General features: G+C 43.8%; 1 protein-coding gene across 1 annotated transcript; it reads left to right on the top strand.

Moving 5' to 3' along the window:
• The first annotated feature begins 383 nt into the window (after positions 1–383).
• Positions 384–14354, top strand: slc6a1b (solute carrier family 6 member 1b). The gene is made up of 15 exons (XM_066672987.1): positions 384–780; positions 1313–1659; positions 2030–2161; positions 3210–3310; positions 3403–3509; positions 3810–3942; positions 4187–4321; positions 4482–4585; positions 4728–4852; positions 5455–5567; positions 6024–6155; positions 8566–8668; positions 9333–9433; positions 9953–10120; positions 11643–14354. Exons 2-15 carry the CDS (start codon positions 1419–1421, stop codon positions 11748–11750), a joined length of 1803 nt encoding a protein of 600 aa, XP_066529084.1. The 5' UTR covers positions 384–780; positions 1313–1418; the 3' UTR covers positions 11751–14354.
• The last annotated feature ends 12572 nt before the right edge of the window (positions 14355–26926 follow it).

Raw genomic sequence — 26926 nt, 5'->3', positions numbered from 1 at the left:
AGTGTGTTATTGCAGTGTATTAGGGTTATAATATTGGTTGAATATAAATCATAAAAATGTGGCTTAACTCAGTGGCTCCTGAAGTTTTTAGTCTAATATTATGAGGTTAGTTTAAACCATATCAGGCTTTAATAAACCTCGGGTTTAAGTTTAAGCTCGGTTTGGATTTGTGTTCCCGAGCAGAAGAAGCCCAGAACTTGTGCGTAGCGCTGTACGATTCACGCGCAATTGAGCCGAATTGGTGCAACACGAAAGCGAGCGAGCACGCACACACACACACACACACACACACACACACACAGAAAGACACACACATACACACACAAAGCGTATAAAAAGCCCCGAGACAAGAAGATGCTCCAGTGTGGAGCCCGCTGCGTTCTCAGTGGTGGACATGGCACGACTTTCAGATGACATTGAGGCTATGTAGATGAGAGCGTGCGCGTGAGTGTGTGCGTGCGTGTGTGTGCGTGTGTGTGTGTGTGTGTGTGTGTGTGTGTGTGTGTGTTTGTTAGAGGGGGGAGATGTAACTGCATCTTCGGGCGCTGATGTTAGAGGTGGAGGCAGAGGGAGAAGCTGCGTTTTCCTGCTCTTCCTTCAGCACCACGCCGCTGGACAGCGCCTCTTCTCTTCTTTTTCTTTATTTTTCCACTTTTCCCTCTTTTCCCTCCCTCTTTTTCCTCCAGCAGTGTCTCTCCTCGTGCCACTCGCCTTTATGGACGCGTCTCGCGACTGATTTTCCTCGCCAGGAGCCCGTCCAGCTCGGGGGAGTGTGAGACTGTGAGTACAGCCCCGGGGTCCGCGGTTCTCGGAGGGAATGCGCTTTTCTTGCGAGTGATCTGTGCGTTTTTGCGAGTGAATTTTGTAGATCTTTGGAAAAACGTTAGGTGAGACGTTAAATTACGGGGAGATTAGAGCACGCGCAGAAAGGGCAGTCTGCTTGAATCTGACCACGTCTGAACTCGCGAGCGGAGCAGTTTCTAGCGCGCGCGGGAGTGCGTAAAGGCGCGTTTGGGTCATTCATTCTCGCTGTGGTGGTACGTACACCAGACTGTATCTGCCCCGTGCCATCTGCTCTACGTCCGTGGAAACGACCCCCATTCACAGAGCTGCTGCACAAACCCAACGCGCGCACAACTCTCTCGAGCCCCGTGCGCGTTAGTGGCGGAGTCTCCAAGAAAAGCGCATCCGCAGATCTCCGCGTCCAGCCACAGCGCGTGTGGTTCACACCCCCCCTCCCCAACACCATACCCCCACCCACTCCCCACCCACCTCCCACCCTCACACTCTCTCTCCATCCTTGTGGCTGCAGGTTTGAGCCGGGTGGCGCGCGCGCCTGCTCCTCCTCCTGCTCGAAGCTGCTGTCCGCGTGGAGCGCGGCTGAACTCCTGCGCCCGTCTGTCCGCAGAACACGAGACATGGCGAGCAACGGCGCCAAAGCCGCCGCGGCGGACGGACACGTGCTGACGGAGGTGAACGAGGTGCCCACGGCCAACGACAAGCCCAAGACGCTCGTGGTGAAGGTGCAGAAGAAGAAGGACCTGCCGGACCGCGAGACGTGGGCGGGCAAGTTCGACTTCCTCTTGTCCTGCGTGGGCTACGCCATCGGCCTCGGGAACGTGTGGAGGTTCCCCTACCTGTGCGGCAAGAACGGAGGAGGTGGGACGCCGTTCCTGTTGATTTCATTGTGGTTGCTGTTTATTTCAATTTTTTTCCTTTTCCTCCTTCTTCTTCTTCTTTTTTGTTCTGAGTCTGGATTTAAGAGCTGAAAAACCTCTCCAAACAAACAAAGCAAGAATCAAGTAACCCCCAAACGGGAAGCGCTCTGTTTAGAGAAGATAAAAACCCACCCGGATGAGCCCGGGGTCCTGGAGCTGGGGTGTGTGTGTGTGTGTGTGTGTGTGTTTGTCGGGGTGTGTATGGGGGTGTATTGGGAGCCTGGACCCCGTGTCCGTGTGGACCCAGTGTGGACGCAGACCGTGGATTTTTCCCTCTCCTCCTCATCCTCCTGTCCTTGTCTTCTGTCCAGGCGCCTTCCTGATCCCCTACTTCCTGACGCTGATCTTCGCGGGGGTCCCTCTGTTTCTGCTGGAGACGTCGCTGGGCCAGTACACGTCCATCGGCGGACTCGGGGTCTGGAAACTAGCGCCGATGTTCAAAGGTAAACGGGCGCGCGCAGAGCGGCTGCAGGGCGGGCTCAGTGAGAGGGAGCACACGCGGAGAGCTTCGGCGTGAAATGCCTTGATTTACGGAGAGCGGCCCCTGGACGGAGGGGGGTCAGAAATATTGGGCTGGGAGCAGAGAGAAAACGCATTTGTTTATGGATTATTATTATTATTATTATTATTAATAAACAACAACAACAACAACAACAATAATAATCATAAAAAAGAATTGTAATGTTTAATACATTGGTGGTGTTACTATAATAAATAATAATAATAATAATAATAATAATATGATTTTTCTTTCTATTATTATTAATGTTATGGTTATTTTTCTTGTTTGAGATGGTGATGTAGTGGTTACAAATATTATAATTATTATCTAATAATAACAGGAATTATTATTATTATTATTATCATTATTATTATTATTGTATTTATTTTTTAAAATTGTAATTATTTAATCATCATCATTATTATTAAATATAATAATATTTGTTGGTGGTGGTGGTGTTACTATTTTTATTTTTATAATCATTCATATTTTTGTTTCATTGTTCTTTGTGCTGTTATTATTATATATATATATATATATATATATATATATATATATATATATATATACATACATATATATATATATATATATATATATATATATATATAATCATAATTATTTTAATTATGACGTGGTTGTTATTGTTGTCACTATTATTATTATTATTATTAATATAAATAGTATTATTACATACATACATATGTATATACGTACATATATGAATAATGTCTGTTCGTCTGTGTGTGTGTGTGTGTGTGTGTGTGTGTGTGTGTGTGGCTCATCTCAGACTCAGTGTGTAAATGGTTTCTCTGGGCCATGCAGTGCATTCCACTTGAACTCAGTGAGACACAGAGAGCGTCTGGTTCCTATGTCCCTCTCTGTGAATAAACATGACCCCTTTAGGGGCTAATTTGAAAATTTGAGAAAAAAGGGTGCCGTTCCCCTTCTGTCTCATTCTGTCTCATTGCTGTGATGTTGCCTCACAGGGGTCGGCCTGGCAGCGGCGGTTCTCTCCTTCTGGCTCAACATCTACTACATCGTCATCATTGCCTGGGCCATTTATTATCTGTACAACTCCTTCACCACCGTGAGTAAACACCTTCAAAGAGGCTGCTTTGGGACAGTATATAAAACGTCTAGAGACGAACCCCATGTCAAAACCCCGTCCTTCTGTTTCAGGAGCTCCCCTGGAAGTCATGCGATAACTCCTGGAACACGGAGAAATGCTTTTCCAACTACAGCCTGGCCAGCACCAACATGACCAGCGCCGTGGTGGAGTTCTGGGAGTAAGAGGGCATCCATTTGCAGGAACAATTTGGAATTCAGGACTCTAGTTTGCATGCAAAGAAAAAAAAAACAGCTTTTGTCCTCAGCTTTATAAGAGGGCCAGTGTTATTTGCACAAAAATGCGAGGATTGTTTGCGTCTGGCTCTCGGACAGCAACTGGACGTGACTCGCATCAACAATGAAGGCTGTATTTTGTCTGAAGGCCATGGTTTGCTATCACAAACATTTCTCACGCATGTAATCACTAATCATCCATCAGTAAACGCTGTGCTTTCTGCTTTTGTTGTGGGCCCTTTCAGACGCAACGTCCATCAGCTGACAGACGGTTTGGAGGAGCCGGGGGAGATCAGAGTGCCTCTAGCCATAACGCTCGCCATCGCTTGGGTCTTGGTCTACTTCTGTATCTGGAAAGGTGTGGGCTGGACTGGGAAGGTAAGTACGCGGACATTTTCTTGGCCTTGAGTTTTATGAGTGTGACATCAACTACTCATTCTTTGCTTTGACTGAGTGACCTTTGACCACAGAGGTCCAGCTTCAGTGCTTCATTTCATCCACAATCTAGGCATTGTTCTTTGTTTCTTGCTGGACACACCACCCCTCCCCAGTGCTATTTTGAGCTTTAGCTAAATCCTCACCAACCGGGAACTGGCTAAAGCAGTGAATCTCATGTTTTTAGGTGGTCTACTTCTCCGCGACGTACCCCTACTTCATGCTACTGATTCTCTTCTTCCGTGGAGTTACTCTGCCCGGAGCCAAAGAGGGAATTTTGTTTTATATCACACCTGATTTTGAGAAGCTGAAGGAATCAGAGGTACGTCACATCATGCAAATGGATCTGGAGATGTTTGTTTGACAATCTCTGGTTCTCTTTAGCTCAGACTCTGAATCAACAAAGTCTAGAACATCAGGTCAAATCTCAGCCTATTGTTCTGCAGTGTTGTCACTCTGCAGTGTTTATTGTCCATCCTCAGGTGTGGCTCGACGCTGCCACTCAGATCTTCTTCTCCTACGGCCTGGGCCTTGGCTCTCTGATCGCCCTCGGGAGCTACAACCCCTTCAAAAACAATGTTTACAAGTACGCAGCAATGACCTGTGTCGTTCCCTCGGTGTCGTTGTCCAAAAAATACATTCCAGAACCAAATGTGAATGAATAAATGAGGTTGATGTAATAAGCTCCTATAATAACATTCAATTATAACCATTTGTCCACTCCGCAGGGACTCAATCATCGTCTGCTGCATCAATTCCTTCACTAGTATGTTCGCTGGCTTTGTCATTTTCTCCATTGTGGGCTTCATGGCTCACATAACAAAGAGGCCCATCGCTGACGTGGCTGCATCAGGTACATCCATCTCGTTTCTCTCACATGTCCTCCACCATAGTCCTTCAGTTCCGGAGAGAACAAGTCTTATACTCATTAACAAATAGGTAACATCGAGGTTTCCTTTAGAGCAGGGCGCCTTAACCTTTTCACAGAGAGCTCCTTTTGTGGTGAAAACCATTTACTTACTTACTTGCTTACTGGGCAGGAATAAGGAGCAGCTGTTAATCTGCTGTAGGTCTACAACAGTCAATGTTGTGCATATATCAGATAATACATGGAGATTAGAAGTATTCTTATTGGTTAAAAAAATGCAGGAGAATCTGGTAAATCATTTCATAAGAGCCCACAGTCAGGGGAGAATCTACAAAAGAGAAACGTTGGCTGAATTCTCCAACACCCTCCAACAGTTTCTAAAATGCAACCAATACAGAGTGATGCACACTTCTGTGTTACTACTCTCACAGTTTAGTTACACTGTCATTTCTGTCTCTTCTGTACAAACATGGGGAAACAATGCGTTTAGTGAGGAATGATGATTGATTGGTGGGTTTAGAGTCAGATAAGTGGAATCTGTTTAGTCAAGTGAATTAAAACGTGATTTGTACTCTTTTCTTTTTCAGGCCCAGGACTGGCCTTCCTGGCCTACCCAGAGGCCGTGACCCAGCTGCCCATTTCCCCACTGTGGGCCATCCTCTTCTTCTCCATGCTCTTGATGCTCGGGATCGACAGTCAGGTAAAGGCCACTCATTTACTGCACACTAGTTCCTGTCTAATAATCCGTTTCCCAGCATGCCTCAGGGTCTGAACCTGTGGGAGCTCTCCACAGCATCTCTTGCAGTCTGAAATCTACTTATTTATTTGTATTTATTTGTTATTTCAGAATGAACATCTAGTACAAGCTTTACATTTTTCAGATTCAGAAACAGAAGACTTGTCCATCATTACTTTAATCCCATTCTTCTAGAAGAATCACTTTGTTGCAGGGATATTTTTCCAGGTCCAGAGTTCAGTCTTAGAATCGGTTGCATACTCTGCTTCTAATAATCCAAGTAATCCCAAACGGTGATGCTGAGGTCTGGGGTCTGAGCTCCGGGGGTCAGTCCACGGTCCTGTTACCTTTTCTCAGTAGGGACTTCATCTGTGGATTTGAACCTACTACTGCCTTAATGACCTTTTCATACTTGCACAGTTCTGTACGGTGGAGGGGTTCATCACGGCTTTGGTGGACGAGTTTCCCCGCGTCCTGAGAGGAAGACGAGAGATATTCATCGCTGTGGTCTGCCTTGTGTCGTATGTGATCGGCCTCTCCAACATCACACAGGTGTGTGCCTCGTTCCCTCAGCTTATTTGAACATTGCTCATCCTATGGAATGTGTGTAAAAGCAGGGAGATGGTTGTAATGATGCCCCTGAGCCTGAATCTGTGGAAGGTGAAAAATACATCCAGCAGAAAGTGGACTGAAAGCCCTCCAAGCTGCGTTAAGTAGGATCCCTGTGCTTTAAGAGCCTCTGAGCACATAAACATCTCAAAGTGCAGCGTTTTCAAAGATATAGCTAATGGCTTTGTAGTGTTATCTGTTCAGCGGCTTCGTGACCTCCATCTCTTACATAAAAGCTAGTTAGCAGACAGGCGTGTTATTTACAGTAGGTGGTTTAAATGTCATTTGCGGTTGCTGTTGTGTGGTGGGGTGTAGTTATATATAGTTCTATACAGTGCACTTCGGAGGCATTGGACGACAAGCTATTTTGCTGTCTGCTAAATGACAAATGAGAGGTGCAAATGTCCCCTTTTACTTCTGGATATTTTTGGGAAAACGTGTTGTGTCATTTTGGAGGTGTACCACTGCTGTCATGCTATTTTACAGCCGGTGTCAGTGGACAGTTGGTTGAATCTAGGCACTGTCTGGTAGTGGCTACACATCTCAGTGCCACTTCTCTTGTCAGATTCTTTAAGTGGCTCCCGTTTAGTGTTGTCCCTATCATCCGGTCTGAGTCCTGGTCCTCCAAGGCTAGGATTCCCAGAGAGCAGAATTGGCCTTGCTTCCTGGGTGACAAGAAAGGCTCCTCCTTGAGCATGGTGTCCTTTGGCATTCTCCTTCAAGGGTGTTGAACCATCCCGTGATGTTTTGTTAGCGGGCAGGTTGAAAAGAAGTTGTGGCTGGGTTCACACATAGTAGAGGAAGTGTGTGCTGGCCTTCACTCTCCAAGGTTGTTGTTATTGTGTTTGATCGGGGAAGTCCTAGCTAACTGAGGTAACTGGGGAGGAAGTTGTGATTTTAAGGAACCAAGTTTGGTTCTTCTATGACTCCAAAAAGCTTAAGTCTACGATTGCATACGAAAAAAATAGAAGTTTTTAGCCTTCTGTTCTTGCTTCCCAACCTCAACAAAACATTTCTAATATTATCACAAAATGTATCATTGTTCAGTTTGGAAACAAGCCAAGCCAACTGCTATAGCAACTAACTATAAACAGCTCATAATGATTTATTAAATTAGCACAGATAGCATAGCCTTAGAAATCCAGCTTGTGCTATATATCATTGTTGTTTACATAAAACCACAGATCTGTGAAATTGTAATTTACAGAGGTAGGAAAGACCCTCTGTAATTGAGACAATGTATTCCAAGTAGTTTTTGACCATTTCTAAAGAGAGTGTGGAATTGTCAAAACAACGATCAAAACTACGAATTAAATCTCCACTAAAATCCAACTGTGATGATATAACACTACTATAACAACCAGCAACAAGCGCAAAGCTCTGGCGGATTGGTTCATCCATGCATCGTGTAGTTAATCATGGTCAAAACGCTACAGCCGTTATATCCCACAGTCAGCTGCTGAGATTGTTAAATTAGACAAGATGGCTGCAGTGTTTCCTGGAGATTGTTTATGTACAGGACGGACTACTTGAACATAACCCATTCAGGTCAACAACAACTAGATTAAACACCCTGACATTGGTTTTACAGGACACTCTGAAGAGGAATTATGACCCTTAGCACTTCCCAGGTTCTGGTTTCAGTCTAGAGCACATTTGCACAGTACTTTTATTTTGCTGTGCTGGATTAATCACTACACAGCTCTCTTAATAGATGTATTTCACACCATGACGCCATCTTAGAATTACATAATACACTGTACACACTTAAAGCATGTGGTCTTTACACCCCTCCCCCACCCTCCAACACCCACACCCACACACCCTTCAGTAGTCTCAGCCACACAGACCTTATTAATGACCATTCCATAATTCAAGATGGCGGCCCAAACATTGCATGTGTGTCGGTTCGTTTTCACATGAGGCTCCTGTGGCTTTAAACCAAAGACCCTATTAGTGCGGAGCATCAGTGGGACATACACTACGCAGCCAAAGGTTTCTGGACACCTGCTCATCCAAAATGTCTTCAGAAATCAAGGGTATGAGTCAGGAGTTTTTCTCCCTCCACTGCTGTTCTCCAGACACCACTGCTCCACTGGTATACGCTCAAACGGATGGAGGAATTATACCCTTCTCACAAATGCGTGTAACAGGGCATGGTGACCTTATGCTCTTGTGCAGCTGCTGCAGCAGGTCCCATTACATTCCTTTTTCTTAGGATTTTATTTGTATTTATTAATTATAAAGGGTGTCTACAAACCTTTGGACATATAGCGTTTACCTCCCAGTCTTCACTTGTTGTAACAAATGGAGGTTTTATGGAGATACTTTACCGAATGTGTTTTATCTACAGGGTGGTCTGTACGTCTTCAAACTCTTCGACTACTACTCAGCCAGCGGGATGTGTCTGCTGTTCCTCGTGTTCTTTGAGTGCATCTCCATTTCCTGGTTCTATGGTAAGCTTTTGTTTCTATTGTGTTTACGCCAGTGGTTCTCATCTGGTCTCACCTTGGGAACCATGTTTTTATAAAGTTAAAACCAAGCAAATATTCTGTGTCACATTTTGAACTTTGGTCTCTTGCCCATAAACAAAAATCTAATTGAGCCTTTGTCTTACACCAAAGCAATTGTTAATCTGCTGCAGATCTTTTACATATGGCTGTCAAAATAAAAGTCCAAAACCAGCTACTAAGCACTTAAAACTGTTTTTGATTTGAAGGTATCTGAAAGTCCGTTCTAGGGCACGTCATTACTGTGTAAGGCTAATTACGTCTGCTGCAGTTTCAGTGAAGATTAAAAAGATTTTTAAACTGTATGTTTTCTAAAACGTATTCAGCACAGTCACATAGCTCCGCGATCTCAGCCTCATTTCATTCTGATGAAAGATCTATTTTAATTCATGCTAATCTCTGCGTCAGACTCACTTCCGCGGCCGTTTGGCCTGAAAGCTTGTGTCAGATCTTAATTGTTCTGCACTGAGGCCTTGATTATGCAAACGAGTGCGGATTTGCCATTTGCATTTATCAAGAGGCCGGGTGTCTCAGCGGCACTAATCCACACCGAAGTGTTTACGCTCCGTTTGCTCATGGTCACATGACCTGCCTTCTTCTTCTAACTCAGGTGTCAATAAATTCTACACCAACATCGAGGAGATGATTGGATACAAGCCTTGTATCTGGTGGAAGCTGTGTTGGGTGGCATTCACTCCATTGATTGTGGCGGTAAGAGACCACTTTAATCAGCATCATGACCTTATATAGAGCTCTGAGCTGGATGTCTCTTGAATTGACATCATGCAACTGGAAACCTCACAAAATAAGCTACACCTACCAGGAAGCTTTGTCCAGTGTCGGAGTTAAAATGCTTTGCCTGTCAATGCAGACAATTTGAAGAGATGCCCTCTTTACGTATGATGTCATTTCAGTGTCCATGATTGTTAGCTCACTTGGATAGAGCTCCAGTTCTTTGGATGTAGTTTTATTCAGATTTTAACGCCTTAATAAACTTGTGGTCTAAAAGACTTTGATAATAAGTGGAAAAATTTACACAGGACAAGACATGGTTTAGAAACATTTTGTTCACCAAAAGGCATGGTGCAGTGATCTTCAATGCAGCTTAGACCTGTATTTCCTAATACGGCATGATGCAGCTACAGAATAAAATCACTTCACCAATCTAATGCAATGCTATCACTTTTTTTGGTGGACTGCAAGACAATCGTGCTGCTTCTCCCTCCACAGGGTGTGTTCCTGTTCAGTGCCATTCAGATGGTCCCTCTCACTATGAATAACTATGTATTCCCGAAGTGGGGGCAAGGTGTGGGCTGGTGCATGGCCTTATCTTCGATGGTCCTCATTCCTGGATACATGGGCTACATGTTCCTCACATTAAAAGGTTCATACAAAGAGGTGAGATAAGAGGCATTTATCTTAAATTGGTGGATTTGGATTTGGATTATTTTTGTCTAAATTACAAAACTACAGCTACAACCTCAGAGGTGGGACCCAATCACAGACAGCACAGCAACACTCCGGGTGACAGTCTGTGAGGAGTGTGGTGTGTTCTCCCTGTGTCTGCGTGGGTTTCCTCCGGGTGACTGTCTGTGAGGAGTGTGGTGTGTTCTCCCTGTGTCTGCATGGGTTTCCTCCAGGTGAATGTCTGTGAGGAGTGTGGTGTGTTCTCCCTGTGTCTGTGTGGGTTTCTTCCGGGTGACTGTCTGTGAGGAGTGTGGTGTGTTCTCTCTGAGTCTGCGTGGGTTTCCTCCGGGTGACTGTCTGTGAGGAGTGTGGTGTGTTCTCCCTGTGTCTGCGTGGATTTCCTCCGGGTGACTGTCTGTGTGGGTTTCCTCCGGGTGACTGTCTGTGAGGAGTGTGGTGTGTTCTCTCTGTGTCTGCGTGGGTTTCCTCCGGGTGATTTTTTGTGAGGAGTGTGGTGTGTTCTCTCTGTGTCTGCGTGGGTTTCCTCCGGGTGACTGTCTGTGAGGAGTGTGGTGTGTTCTTCCTGTGTCTGAATATGTGAATGAATGAATATGGAGTTGTCCCGCTTAATACATGCTAAGATGTAGTTTTTATGTCTCATTACTGCAGATTTAAGCATGCACAGTTTTAAAAAGTGATTTTAATGAACAGTTGGAAAACCTTTTTTTGCCTTTATATATTAATTAATGTTCACTTCTTCAAACTGAACAGCAGTACTGGGACAGGTAGGATGTGGCATGTATAGAAGAGGTTCTGATTAGCATAGGTAGCGCTCTGAGTTTCTATCAGTGAATGTGGAGTTGATTGGACGAATTAGACGAGTCAGATGAAGGGTCTAAAAAAAGCAGCGTTCCTCTGGAAAGATCTCAGAACATAAGAGCAGGCAAGTAGCAATTACCAACAAAGCGCTCAGGTGTGAAAAGAACGTGAGCTCAGACCTCTTGAATCAACCCACCCCCTGCGGAGAGGTGGAACAGAGGATCAGTAGAGAGTCAGCTTCAATTATGCCCTGATTGCCTGATGGAGTCAATCAGTGCCATGATTCGTAGCTGTACCAAGAAGAGGAGAAATCAAAAGAACAGAATCTCTCCTGAATATCTCTGTTGTTTCTCCTTAAAATCTCTGTAGTTCTTTGTTAATATCTCTGTAGTTCCACCTTAATACCTCTATATAAATAATAAAAATGAATACCTCTGTCTCTGCAATGAGCCTAGCATGAGATGCTACTTAGACCTTCACTCCAAATAAAAAGGAGACACAGGAGGCCTGTTTCTGAGCTATGAGGAGAAACTTCTGAGCAGCAGGAGACTCCTTTGTGTGTGATGTTATCTCCTCTGAGGAGTTTTAGGAGAATCAATGCTGAGACTCATGAGACAACTGTGAGCAAATCGTGATTGAAAAAAAATTTCCTCACACCTTTTTCTGAGTTCTGATCACTCTTTTCCCTTCGCAGCGTCTCCGGATAATGACCCAGCCTACGGTTCTGGTCAAAAGCCAAGAGAACGGACCCGAGCAGCAGCAGGAGAACCAGACCCCCGCCAATGACGAGGCATACATCTAAATCCACGCCTCAGAATCTCACACACAAGCGAAACAAACAAGCAAACACATAAAGAAACGTAATCACGGTTGAACACGACCAAGGACTTCCACGTTCTAAAACATATTCACCTACCTCCGGGGGAAAAAAGTGACCAACCTGATTACAAGGGATTTCTCTTCTTTTCTTTTTCTTTTTTAAATGTATGTGTTATGAAAAAAAAATAGTGCAAACTATCCAGCGATGACTTAGTGCTTAGTTTGTATTTCATATGCAAAAATGATTATATTAGCCTATCCAAAACGTAACAATATAACTAAATCAATGCGGTTTATAATTTCAAGTCTGCAGGCCCAACGTGATTGATCGATGAGTACTGTGCTAATTCTATGTATGTATATTTATATTCGATATATTCGATAACTGTATATCGAATATATTTATATATAACTGTAATTAATATGTTAAGATACTGTATAAAGACTTTAGACTAGAATTCAATTGTTTCCCATTGTATTTGATTGTACTGAAAAAAAATGCAAAACAACTGAATGGGACAAGTTAGCACATATAATCTCAACAGAAAAAGACGCATAGCAATGGGTGCACGTTTATGTAGCCAAATTTTCTAAGGTCATACAAGTTTACAATTATCCTCTACCCATACCCCACCCACCCCCACGACGAAGCCCCTCCTTTGAAAAGCACAAGATGTGGATACGAGTTTACGTTTACAGACGTCATGAGCAGCGATGAAATATCTGTCACAGAAGCAGATTCACATTCTACACATAAATACGAGACTGTTACTGAGTTCTGTTTGTATTATTTTCTAAAATGAGAAAAATATATAACTTTGTATGCGTTTTTTTAGGAGTCATTTTTCTACGTAAGCGCAAGAAGGACCAAAATTCACATTTGCGAGTCATGTTTTTTCACAGTTTTTCCTCATACTCCTTCCTTGATTTCCATTTTTTGGGCCTTATCTCGCCACTGTTCTAATCCTACTCTGTTTGTGTTCAGCATTCCACTCCTCAGGAACGACCAAGATTTCTTTTTGCGTTTTGTCCCAAATCAAAAGGTTCAGAGCTGAAGCCATAGTTTGGATGAGTTGCTGAGGCTGTGCTTTTTGACCAGCTTTGGATCTCGAAAACACAACAAAATGGAGGCCAGCTTAATTCCGTTGAACGCTGTCTCTCAATTTCTAGTGAGCTGAACACGTAGGTAGCCGCCATTTATTTTTATTTATTTTCGCTGGATTCGGTTGTGGAATTATACCCGATCGATGGTGGGTGATACAGTGAAGTATGGAACGGAGTTTAAAATTGGACTGAGATTAGCTGCCACATGAAGCAGGGTTTCTGAACATTTATTTAGCATCATGCAGCTAATAGCATCTAGCGTTTTGAGGAGAAGAGGATTGAAACAAATTTTTCATTCATTCATTCATTGTCTGTAACCCTTATCCAGTTCAGGGTCGCGGTGGGTTCAGAGCCTCCCTGGATTCACTGGGCGCAAGGCTGAAACAAATTTCAAATAATCAATTCGACCCATGCTATGAGTAGATTAGCATGCTAGCTAGCGCTGCAAGATCAGGCTATGGTTTAAACCGACTAGCTATGTAACATTTTAACTTGGGTTTTGTTTTAACAATCCTCTTGCTGGAAAATAAGATTTGTGAATGAGCGTAACATTAGTTGGTCAATAAGCTGTGTATACAAGGTTTAAATTCAGTTACAGTGGTCACTGTTGGGGATAGGGTACAAGGCAGCTCACTAGGAGTGGGGACATGCCCCATTGTCTGCATTTTTCTTCTTCTTTCAGGAGACAGACTTGGCAATAAGGAAATATTCGGATGAATATACTGTGTATGTGTTTGTAATGTGTGATATAAACCTGGTTGGTTTATTCCCTGTCATTTTAGTTCCTCTGGTTAAAGCACAAAGCTTTAATACCACAGCCATTATATCTGGAGTAATATATATATACTCATATACGAATATATAGAAATACATAAGGACAAATGTTAGTTTGCTTCTTTGGCAGCTACATGTGCGACAGGGATGTGGAAAAACGAGTCCTTTTCTTCTTCTCTGCAAAGATATCAAACGAAAAATGTGCAATCAACAGACGTTGCTTGGATTTTGTACAAAGTTTCCATTCAGCAGATTTCTCTCTGAAAAATGTTGTAAAGCTGTACTGTGTAAAAGTATCTGTGAATGTCCGTACAACCACTGAGGTTTTTTTTTTTTTTGGTTGTTTTTTTTTGTCTAAATGTTGACTCATTATTTGCTGTTTCCTGCAATAATAATAATGATGATAATAATGATAATAAACACAGATGTTATGTCAATCTCAGAAACTAAAGCACATAATATGAATAATATTAATAATAATTATCTTTGTTAAATGAAATGTAAAAAATAGAGGGATATAAATAACAAATATGAAAGAGTATAATAAATGATAGACCCTCTGTTTAGTCAGAGCATATTGTTTTGTACATTTCTAACTGTTTCATGGGCCTAATGTAAAATATTCTATGTAAAAAAAAATATATGATACATGTCTTTAGATGGTGTTATATAAAAAAGCATGATTGCCATATGTTATCTGAAAAATAAATAAAGTATTATAGATTATAATGCGTCTCATGAGAATGTCTTTATTGTGAATTTGTAACTTATATTTTGAATTTTATATTTTAACTACGTTCCAACGGATATTGGTTTGACTTAGTGTTCTCCTCCAAGTGTTTTGAGCTACAATGGTGTTGTTTTAAACATAATTATCCCGGCACACAGTTCTCTCTGTGTCTGTGTGGGTTTCCTCTGGGTGACTGTCTGTGAGGAGTGTGCTGTGTTCTCTCTGTGTCTGCGTGGGTTTCCTCCGGGTGACTGTCTGTGAGGAGTGTGCTGTGTTCTCTCTGTGTCTGCGTGGGTTTCCTCCGGGTGACTGTCTGTGAGGAGTGTGGTGTGTTCTCTCTGTGTCTGCGTGGGTTTCCTCCGGGTGACTGTCTGTGAGGGGTGTGGTGTGTTCTCCCTGTGTCTGCGTGGGTTTCCTCCGGGTGACTGTCTGTGAGGAGTGTGGTGTGTTCTCCCTGTGTCTGTATGGGTTTCCTCCGGGTGACTGTCTGTGACGAGTTTGGTGTGTTCTCTCTGTGTCTGCGTGGGTTTCCTCCGGGTGACTGTCTGTGACGAGTTTGGTGTGTTCTCCCTGTGTCTGCGTGGGTTTCCTCCAGGTGCTCCAGTTCCCTCCCACAGTCCAAAAACACACGTTGGTAGGTGGATTGGAGACTCAAAAGTGTCCATAGGTGTGAGTGAGTGTGTGTCACCCTGTGAAGGACTGGTGCCCCCTCCAGGGTGTGTTCCTTCCGTGCGCCCAGTATTTCCGGGTAGACTCCAGAGCAACCGCGACCCTGAACTGGGTAAGGGTTACAGACAATGAATGAATAAAGAAAGGCTAGTGCACACCACTATTTTTGGCCATTTTCAAATTAGACACACACACATCTAACAGATATCAGACATGTATTTGCGCTCACTGCTGACAGAAAGCAGAGCTGGAGGTATAATCCACCTGAGGTTAATTGAGACCGTTACATCTGCTTATTTCTTAATTAACACCATTTCAATTTATTGTAATTATTAAATGTGAATATTAACATTTGCATATTCCCTGCACCCTGGGTCTCAGGAGATCTGTTCTAACACCAGTCTCGATGAGGGTTTACATCCACTCTTTATACTGTCTTTATACAGGACCAAACGTTTATTACTACAGGTATTACATACTGCACGTTTTATAAATACCATCACACCCCTTTTTCCATTATAACCACTTTATTCTTTTCAGGAGGCCTCCTTTCAGCTCGTTAAAAATGTGCAAATATTTTTTTCACACTTCCAAATTTCAGTCTTTAAATTTATGGTCATATTGTTGCTGATGTGAGAAGTCAGATGTAAGATGTCATTTACATATTAGACTCTAATTGAATCTATTTGTTGCTGCATATTTCTGACAGAAATAAATGGAGACAAAAGACGGAACCTCTTTGTTCTGCTTTGTGTGTGTGTGTGTGTGTGTGTGTGTGTGTGACTGGTAATTTACTGTCACTGATGGTTTATAATATGAACTAAACATTAAGCGCCATTGTTACACAAATGAAGATGAAACTGATAATGTATTGGTGGTTAATAAAGGGCAGATATCTGAGGTTGATGTGATCTCATTAAGAGAAATGAAAAGTGTACATTAGCAGTGACTGATGATTATTGAGTGTGTGTGTGTAATCGTCTGTAAAAAGCATAAAGGCCCCCCTGGAATATCAATTAATCTTCATGATTTTTTATTTTTATTCCCTCGGTGCGTTAACAACTCATCACTCTGGAGATTGTGGAGAACAGGCAATGCACAAAGTTCTAGAAATTATTAATAAAAATAATCATATATTATAATACTTTAGCATCTTCAAATATATAACTTTAAGAAGATTCCTTACTTTTGTTGTAATGTTCAGAGTAAAGTCAGTATCCAGAGTCATTTTGGAATCTGTATTTTTCCACTAAAGCAAACTAATCATTTTTTTCTCATTCATTCATTATCTGTAACCCTTATCCAGTTCAGGGTCGCGGTGGGTCCAGAGCCTACCTGGAATCATTGGGCGCAAGGTGGGAATACACCCTGGAGGGGGCGCCAGTCCTTCACAGGGCGACACACACTCAACATTCACTCACACACTCACTCACACACTCACACATTCACACGTATGGACACTTTGAGTCTCCAATCCACCTACTAATGTGTGTTTTTGGACTGTGGGAGGAAACTGGAGGAAACCCAGACACAGGGAGAACACACCAAACTCGTCACAGACAGTCACCCGGAGGAAACCCACGCAGACACAGGGAGAACACACCACACCCCTCACAGACAGTCACCCGGAGGAAACCCACGCGGACACAGGGAGAACACACCACACCCCTCACAGACAGTCACCCGGAGGAAACCCACGCAGACACAGAGAGAACACACCACACTCCTCACAGACAGTCACCCGGAGCGGGAATCAAACCCAAAATCCTAGGTTTCTGGAGCTGTGTGACACCTACCTACTGTGCCTCCATGCTGCCCCTAGCATTTCTTTAGTGATAACAATATTAGAAATCCCTTAGGTAACTAGTATAAACAGGCATTATCACAGTCATTTTATCTCAGTTTTGGTTTACGCTACTAATTCTTGAGAAAAATAATTTTCTTGAGAAGTCATAATTTGTTCAACAACAATTCACTAAAGTCAAACCATAATTTAAGAACAATAAATAAGATGATGAAAGAATGATGGTGTTCTCAAAGACTGAATCGTCCAGAATCCCTCAGGGATGGAGGAGCAGTCTCAGTCAGAGCGGAACCTATTTTCTGTTGAAGGATCGAGTTGAGGCGGCTGTCTGCCTTCTCCAGAGTGAGAGAGAGAGAGAGAGAGAGAGAGAGAGAGAGACTCCAGGAAGAAACAGGACAGAGCACATGTCCAATCACATGAAAAAGCAAGTGGCAGGCTCCGTGCGTCCACCTCCTCCATGTCCACCCCTACCTCTGTAGATATGTCCTGATTCTGTAATGGCCATGAGGCACATATTAGGAAATCTGATCTGGATTTATTAATATTAGAAATTAAAGGGGATTTTGATAATGTATGTCATCACAGTAAACAAAAAGATGCAAACCATGATACAGACCTTTTTTCTGCAAATGCTTCAGGACCCTCTGCATTACAAGGTCACTGTGCACCAATACTGCTGCCCCCGGAACCGACATCACACCACCGGAAACTAAAACCCCCAAAATACAAGCTCAGAGGCGCCCTCTCCAGGGTGTGTTCCTGCCTTGCACCCAGTGATTCCGGGTAGGCTCCGGACCCACCGCGACCCTGAACTGGGTAAGGGTTACTGACAACGAATGAATGAATGAATGAATGAATGAATGAATGAATGTTGACATTAAGAAAAGCCTGCGATGGTGAAGTAGAAAGCTGCCTTCTCCGCCCCTTCCTTGTCTTATACCTACTTTCTGAGGATGTGTCGGTGTAATCTAAAATCTGAAGGCTTGTGGAATGTGACCTAGCCTTATTTCATATTCCATTACTGAGCAGACAAAATCCATCCTATGCTCCACTGGGTCCATTTGGGTTTCTCAGACTCATGGGGCTTAGCTCCTGATTGAATCCTTATGTCCTTTCTGCTCAAGCTCCAGACCTTGTCACTTTTCAACGGCTGTAATGATACAAATCATGACTAGTCAGAAACATAAAGGTAATGCTGCAGGGAAAGTCTCAGGTCCTGGGTTTGATCCTCCCCTTGGGTCACTGACTGTGAGAAGGGTGGTGTGTTCTCCCTGTGTCTGTGCAGGTTTCCTGTGGGTGCACTGTGCTGCTCCAGGATAGTTTAGTGATCTAGAAATGGGCTGAACGATGTTATATTCTTACAGCAAACTCATAATTAGAAATATTTGACACGTTGACAGGTTTTAATATGATTTTACTAAATAAGAGGTCATTTTTCACAGCCCAAAAAAGCCCAGATCTGAGGAGCAGCTCCAGAACTCCATTCGCGCTGTCAATCATAGAGAGGTGCCCAAAGCCACTGCCAATCTCAGGTGATGCCCAGCTGATGGGGCAGAGATCTGAGGGCAAAGCTATGATGTCACGCCTGTCTGCCCCCATCTGTCAGAAACAGTCTCTCACCAACAGCCAGAAAAACACAGCAGAGGACTTGTTCTTATCCTTGTTGTCCCTGCCCTGAGAGCAGAGCCCAGCGGCCCCCTGCTGCTGCTGCTGCTCAGGACGGGCCTTTGGTGAAGGACAGTGCTCTGTACAAGTTCATATCAGGACTTTTTTCCGATCAATTTGCTTCTTTACATTCTGATTCACTTCAGTTCGGGGTGTGGTTGCTGTGTGTTTGCTGCCGGTGACTCTGAGGCCCTACGTCTCCCGAGGCATTTCTCACCGCAGCTCCGTCCAGTGTTTAATGAAAATAAGAGAAAACAGTGACTCATGCCTCAGTGTTTGCGAGCTGCTGCCTGGACTGTTAATTAAAGAGGATGAATTAAACACAGGCCTGAGGTCCTCCCACCCGGACCCCCCTCCAGCCCTCCTCCTTTCAGCCCGTCTCAGGGCTCTGAAGGCTTTTCTAAAGGAAGAGGGACAAGGGGGCGACCGGAGAAATAGCTCCCTGCATTTCTGGTATTCTTGTCACATTGTGTTTCCAAACGTTGGAAGACGGCTCTGATAATTAGTGAATTCAGCCCCTTTAAGTTGCACCCACAGTGGACACGGACACAGCCCGGATACTTTCCACAGAAAACTACGAGGCAGCTCTGAAGCAGCTGTACATGAGCCTAAGGTCACTGTGACTAATGCCAAGGGTGGGATAGAATGGTATAAAACTCTTTAGCATTGAGCAACAGAAGTGTGTTCTCTGGAGAGATGGAGCAACAGCCAATACAATAAGAGTAGGAGCTGTGAGGAGTGTGGTGTGTTCTCCCAGTGTCTGGGTGGGTCTCCTTCAGGTGTGAGTGGGTGAAGCAGTCCAAAGGTGTGGGTGTGTGACTGGGTGAGTGTGTGAGTGTGTGAAACTGTCCACAGGTGTGAGTGTGTGAGTGACTAGGTGAGTGTGTGAAACTATCCACGGGTGTGAGTGTGTGTGTGACTGGGTGAGTGTCTGAAACTATCCACAGGTGTGAGTGTGTGTGTGACTGGGTGAGTGTGTGAAACTATCCACAGGTGTGAGTGTGTGTGTGACTGGGTGAGTGTCTGAAACTATCCACAGGTGTGAGTGTGTGTGTGACTGGGTGAGTGTGTGAAACTATCCACAGGTGTGAGTGTGTGAGTGACTGGGTGAGTGTGTGAAACTGTCCACAGGTGTGAGTGACTGGGTGAGTGTGTGAAACTGTCCACAGGTGTGAGTGTGTGAGTGACTGGGTGAGTGTGTGAAACTGTCCACAGGTGTGAGTGTGTGAGTGACTGGGTGAGTGTGTGAAACTGTCCACAGGTGTGAGTGTGTGAGTGACTGGGTGAGTGTGTGAAACTGTTTACAGGTGAGTGACTGGGTGAGTGTGTGAAACTGTCCACAGGTGTGAGTGTGTGAGTGACTGGGTGAGTGTGTGAAACTGTCCACAGGTGTGAGTGTGTGAGTGACTAGGTGAGTGTGTGAAACTATCCACGGGTGTGAGTGTGTGTGTGACTGGGTGAGTGTCTGAAACTATCCACAGGTGTGAGTGTGTGTGTGACTGGGTGAGTGTGTGAAACTATCCACAGGTGTGAGTGTGTGTGTGACTGGGTGAGTGTCTGAAACTATCCACAGGTGTGAGTGTGTGTGTGACTGGGTGAGTGTGTGAAACTATCCACAGGTGTGAGTGTGTGAGTGACTGGGTGAGTGTGTGAAACTGTCCACAGGTGTGAGTGACTGGGTGAGTGTGTGAAACTGTCCACAGGTGTGAGTGTGTGAGTGACTGGGTGAGTGTGTGAAACTGTCCACAGGTGTGAGTGTGTGAGTGACTGGGTGAGTGTGTGAAACTGTCCACAGGTGTGAGTGTGTGAGTGACTGGGTGAGTGTGTGAAACTGTTTACAGGTGAGTGACTGGGTGAGTGTGTGAAACTGTCCACACGTGTGAGTGTGTGTGTGACTAGGTGAGTGTGTGAAACTGTCCACACGTGTGAGTGTGTGTGTGACTGGGTGAGTGTGTGAAACTGTCCACACGTGTGAGTGTGTGTGTAACTGGGTGAGTGTCTGAAACTGTCCACAGGTGTGAGTGTGTGTGTGACTGGGTGAGTGTGTGAAACTATCCACGGGTGTGAGTGTGTGTGTGACTGGGTGAGTGTCTGAAACTGTCCACAGGTGTGAGTGTGTGAGTGACTGGGTGAGTGTGTGAAACTATCCACAGGTGTGAGTGTGTGAGTGACTGGGTGAGTGTGTGAAACTGTCCACAGGTGTGAGTGTGTGTGTGACTGGGTGAGTGTGTGAAACTGTCCACAGGTGTGAGTGTGTGTGTGACTGGGTGAGTGTGTGAAACTGTCCACACGTGTGAGTGTGTGAAACTGTCCACACGTGTGAGTGTGTGTGTGTGTGTAATTATGAGTGACTGTGTGAGTGTCTGAAACTGTTTACAGGTGTGTGTGTGTGTGTGTGTGTGTGTAATTATGAGTGACTGTGTGAGTGTGTGTGTTGCTCTCTGGCCCGAGTGTGAAACCTTAAATGAACAAATGAGTCCAGGTTTGAGACGTTCGCTGCATAAACAGAGAAGCAGGATGATGACGTGTCTGTACACACACACCTTGTGGCCCGTCATCATTCACGGGGCCACGAGGAACGTCCTGGAAACAAAGATGTTTTTTTATCAGCGGAACAGCAGAACTCTCCTCACTGTCACCTCAGGACAAAAGACCACAGCTGGACAGGAGGAGGGAAATGGAAGAGTGGCCACTGTTCCACGTCTCTTTCTCTGACAGACAGATGGAGACAGCGTCATCAGTTACAGCGAACCCTCCCCCGGCCCTCCGTGCTTCATCCTGGTGAAGACTGATTTTCCCATCAACCGTAAACCCATCAGTGAAACCGTTCTCCAGGGTGGTTCTGTCACAGGTTCCAGTGGGTGACCTCAGGGGTCCCATTACATACCGACCCCTAAACATCAGAGAGGGAATAACTCTCCTCACAATACTCCTTCCGTAAGTTGCAGTCTCGTCCAATCATAGAGCTTGTAAAACAGTTTCCATGGCATCACTCAGCAGTATTTAGTTTGTGACCTCTGCTACAAAGAAAAGTGGAGTGAGGAGGCAGCCGTGGCCTGACAAGAATGTAGTGAAGGAGTAGCCCTTGAGCAAGCCACCTAACCCCCAAGTGCTCCACAGGCTATCGGACGGGTTGGACTACAACCCACCATCCCTCCTCAATGTCTCAGCCTCAGTGTCTCCTTAACATCTCTGCGGTTTCTCCTGGTCGACGATGAGGTCAGATGGAGAAACGGTAAAGACTTCAGCTTGTGCCAGAACGTCCCGTGTCTCCTCTTGAGTTTGAGGTGGAGGCATCATGAAAATCTCATGCTGGGCCCAGTGCTGAGACAATAACACTCTGGTGTATCAGCAGTTATCTCACTCTAACCTCCTTTGTCAGGGCTGAGTATTTAACTGAGCTAAACTGAGAAACACAGTAATCCACATCAACAGAACGAGGTGAGCCTTGCTCTCGTGCTGCTGTGAGTTCAAACGAGTGAACAGAGGCTCAGACAGCGTCACGAGCAATAAACACCAACCGTGAGAAATGTGCAGAGCCAGCAGCCTTCACCACATCTGCCAATGTCTGCAGAGTAACAGGATTATGCTGCTGGAGCGTGGCTCAGATTATCGCAGAGTGAGCTTGCATTTAGCTTGAAGTTGTTTACAAATTAAACTAGTTTAAATCACTACAAAATCACTGTGTCCAGCCGTTCATAAACAGCTCTCATTAACATTGAACTCTGGAGCAGTTGACAATGAGCTTAAGGCTAAAATAAAGTGTAGGACCCCCAGCATTTGTTTATTTTTTAAACCAAGTAACATCCACAGAGGATTGTCAAATAAAAACAAGGTTACAAATCATTTCCCACCGCAACGAGTGAGCACAGTTCTGGGGCCTGTTTCTTTAAATGTTAATAAGCTGCTTTTCACCCTAAACCCAAGCGCACAGCAGTGAGGAGCCAGCAGCAGAAGCTCTGGTTTTCACTTGGTTTCTTATGTTTTTCTCAATGCTCTTATTTCTCTGCACTTGTCGTATCTGCTGTTGCTTTGTTTAACTTCATCTCTGCGCTCTCATATAAACACGGGTCCAGCACTGTGATTGGACAGACTCCAACGAGGGGCAGGACCACTCTGAGGAGCCTCCCAAGTTTGCGAAAACATGTATCCCATGTTTTCATACCTTTTCAGAACGATCAAAAATAAAAGCTCAGTGGTGGTTTATTTCACAGTTTGTCTGTAGTTAGTTAACCCTCACATTAATGTGATAAAGCACAGAAAAACCTATTTATTAAAAATAAAAAAATATATATATATATATTATTTTAAAATGAAACGTTGAGGAACATGAGATTCACACTGGGTCTGTTTCCACATTTCTCACTTTCCCGCTCCTTCTCCATACGCCTTGAGCTCCCAGAGGGAGTTTATATCATGACGGTGAGCTCCAGGATCCCAATGAAGTGCAATTAAGTGAGGAAGAAAGCATGGTGGCACTGACAAATGTGGTTTTCCCAGGCGCGAGACATTATGTTCTCCCACTGGGGTCTAAATGCTCCCCTTGTTTCCCTCCACGCCTGGGAGAGAAAAGATCCCCGGGAACACAGGCACATGGTGGATGTTCCATGAAATCTACTCTGAAAAATCTCCAACATTTTTCCATGTGCCTTGCTTCGTCGCCGAGGCTCGGCAGGAAGGAATTCTTCACCTCAGACGGCATCGCAGACAAGAGCAGACTTCACTGCAGCAAACAGAACAAGCACCATTTTGGTAAATGTTACTGTTACTGTCTTTTAGATTTCACCCCTTGGTCAAATGACCCTCTTCTCGGAATGTTTTAGAGTAAAAGTATAAAGGACACGTCCTCCCTATGGTTTCTAACTAAGAATGAACAACAGATTAAAGAAGTAAATTTTGCAAAAATCATTTTGGGAAATAATCTCATTCATTTATTTTCCTTTTGTTTGAGTCAGTCTTGTTTAACAGCTCGTATATGCGGCTACGTCTCATCCACAGTAGGACAGAGACGGTCAGCGACATCAGAGACAAAGACGAGAGCCTGAAGCGTCCTGTCTCTTCACTGAGATCTTCCACTGTGAAGCGTCAAGGTCACAACTGTTTGGTGAGAATCTGATAAGCATCAGTGAGACCTCACCATGTTTATCCACACACGGCTTTCCTCGTGATCTCTGTTTAAACGACTGTATCAACACTGTGACATACGCTACGCGTCCAAATGTTTGTAGACCCCCCTTAGAATCGGTAAAATCAGCCTCTTTAAGTGAACACAGTGGTGCCGTTTGCTCTGGAGTGACAACCCTCTGGGATGAGCTGGGTTTTGGGTTTATGACCCATGACCAACATGGGAAACCTTTGATTAATGCAAATGAATACCATGCAAATCACAGACCAAACACTGATACACAGCGCCATGGAAAATCAAATAAAACGTGTGTGTGTTAGGAGTAAAAAGACTGCAGTGTGTGTGAGTAATTTATTTATTTTTTTTGTGGTGGAGGATGCAAACTGCCTTGGGCTTGGACCTGTTTCTAAATCGGTTGCCAGCATTCTGATGTTGCCGTCCCCCCTGCCAGACCCTCGGGAAGAGAAACGATTATGTCTGAGGTTCTTCTAACTCCCAACCCAGAGAACATCTGCTCTGCAGAGACTCCATAGGATCTGGTGGATTTGTATGCAGCTCTCATAACAAATGTGTGTTAAAAATGTGGGCCTTTAGGAGATGTTACATTTGGTTCTTTAAAAGAACCCTGCAGCGGATTCTTCTTCAAAGCTCAGAGTCAGGGCTGTGGGCTCAAATTTGGGGATGGGTTTTTCAGACCATGTCATAAATGTATGTATAAATCAGACATCAAACCCTTTCAACTTATTTGCAATGATCAGATTCATCGAAATTCATCCACAATAAATAAGTTCACCTGTAGACATCAGATGCAGGGAACCGGGCCGATATGTATCTAATGTACCCACGTAGCTTGCAGTTACACGTTTCCACCAGTGAGGTCTCCAAATCCCCAAAATGCCACAGGCTTAAATAACCTGAATCTTCCGCAGCGCAAGTCACTCTTTTCAGATTTATTTTAACACAAATGCCATGGTCCCGACGCTGCTGACAATCTTTAAGACAGGTTTTGGATCAGTGTATAGTTTTAAGCTCTGCTAAGCCTGCGTCTGCTAAGCTCTCTAACTCTTTCTCACACACACACACACACACACCTTCTATAAGCTGGAGTGTCAGAGCAGGGGGATTTGGGTTTGGTTGTGATGTGCTCTGATGAACCTCGACAGTCATAGCTTCTGTAACACAGTAATACAGCACAGACTCCATCAGTCGACACTGTGTTTGACTGCAGTAGGTTGCACATGCCATGCAGAGGAACATGCCATAAATTATACCTAGGCATGACTATGGAAAAAATGGATGCAATAATACATTTTAACACCAGATGTAGCAAACACACACAGACACACTATTTCTATCTTTGTATACAACAATCTCTGGATGAACCAGTTTATGCTCCATAGAGTAGGTCCCTCACATGTGGGCAGCCATGTTTAAAGTAGTAAATAATATCTAGTTGTCAGCATTTTGTCTCAATGTGAATAAGAATCATTGGAGAAAATGACTGATTGCTTCTTTAATGGCTGTTCTTCCTGGAAATAAAGCCACGGAGGCTGGTCTCTGACCTGTGTGCAGCAGGTGATCAGCTCGTTTAGATCCGCTGTTTGACATTTAATGAAAACTTTATAGTTTAAGTTGAGAAAAAAATGAGCAAGGAGTTAAGGTACAGTTTCACACATAATCCAAGGTTTTCTCCTGCCCACCATCAGCTCTGACACCTTCCCTCTCCCTCGCTCTTACATAAAGAACACAAACGTCCCAGTGATTACAGTGATTAGTGCAGAGAAGTCAAAAGTGTAGACGCGAAAATCACAATAAAACGGAGCTCCATTTCAGGAATCACAGAAGAGTGTGTGGCGTTGTCTAAACTCTCAGATACTGCTGGGAAGCAACTGTTTACATTTATTCAAACACTGATGGATTTAGTGTATTTTCTACTGATGCAGAGAGTAAAGCAGTTAACTATACCCTCTGCTCCACTTCCTGTTAACGTTAGTTCCTAAGTCTTAGATTTTTAACAGTAGGCAACTGACGCCAAGCAACACTGGACAAAGATTAGTGCAGCTACACTGTGTTTAATAAAATATCTTGCACAAGGATATAGACAGTTTATTTGGTGTGCAGATGTACATTGTGCTCTCAGAGGTGTAGAACATGAATATTTAGATTTAATAATCTTTTAACACAAAGCCTGTTTTCTGCTAGTAGTTGTCTGTGACTAAATGGCCTTGTAAATCAATGCTATGGATGTAAATCGTAGTCCATTTAGGCTACAGTTACAATCAGAGAGAGAGCAGACAGTAAAAAGACAGATTCCTACATTTGACATTACATTACACCGCCACTGCATCATTGAAATCAAGTGAAAACACCCCCCTCAGCAGGGCCCTCCCTCCCCCACAACCATAAACACACCTCATTTGTCCTGTCAGTTCTCTAATAGCTGGTCTACATCATGGTCAAAAGACCAGGCGTATTTCCTCTGCATTTTGCCGTTGGAGAAAGTGCCCCCTCCTCCTCCTCAGGTGGAAGACATTCAATATTCAGAATCAACACCAAACAAAACAGATATCAGACTGCAAATTAAACATTAGCTCATCACTAGGTCCAGAGCATAAGGCCCAGATCCTTCACACCGTATCACCGCTAGACGAACTGTTTCTAGCTCAGAGCAGGTCCTGCACAAATTCTGTTTCCTTTATTTGAATTGGACTTTTTAAAGAAAACTTGAGAACACAAATATTCGCTAAAACACAAACAAACAAAAATCCCACAGAAGCACATTCTCTGTTTTGAGGATGTTTCACTTTGATTCAAGCTCTTTCTTCTCTTTGTTTTCAGCTTGTTTCTCTGTGTTTTTATTTATTTATTTTTCCCTGTTCTTGTTCCTGTTATTTTCAGCCATTTTATCTTTTGTACACTGTAAAAAAAAAACGGTGAAATACTGGCAGCTGTGGTTGCCAGAACTTCACCGTAAAAAAAAAAAATGTTGACAATGTAAATAACATTACGGTATCTTTTCTGGCAATTGTAATTTTCAACAGTTTAAAACTGTTGTTTAATTACAGAAAATTACTGTAAATTTTAAAAATTATATTGAACCCGTTTACAGTACTATGCTGTAAAATTAACAGCTATTTTTATGAACCTGTTTACGGTGAACAATTAAAAAACAACAGTTTTACTGTAAAATATTACATCCCATTTCCATGATAAACACATTACAACCATGATTATTTTACAGTATTTTATTGTAAATTTCAACTTTACAGTAAATTACCAGCAGCTGTG

Source organism: Hoplias malabaricus, chromosome 5 (assembly GCF_029633855.1).
Source record: "Hoplias malabaricus isolate fHopMal1 chromosome 5, fHopMal1.hap1, whole genome shotgun sequence".
NCBI lineage: Eukaryota > Metazoa > Chordata > Actinopteri > Characiformes > Erythrinidae > Hoplias > Hoplias malabaricus.
The sequence above is the reverse complement of the archived record's forward strand: the minus strand, read 5'-3'. Positions and strand labels throughout refer to the sequence as shown.

What these genes read in the sequence shown, in the direction of transcription:
- slc6a1b (XM_066672987.1), top strand. Translation starts at nt 1,419, where the DNA reads ATGGCGAGCAACGGCGCCAAAGCCGCCGCGGCGGACGGACACGTGCTG. An exon ending in GTGTGGGCTGGACTGGGAAG is followed by an intron (nt 3,943 to 4,186) that starts GTAAGTACGCGG and finishes TCATGTTTTTAG; the next exon opens with GTGGTCTACTTCTCCGCGAC. An exon ending in TCACTCCATTGATTGTGGCG is followed by an intron (nt 9,434 to 9,952) that starts GTAAGAGACCAC and finishes CTCCCTCCACAG; the next exon opens with GGTGTGTTCCTGTTCAGTGC.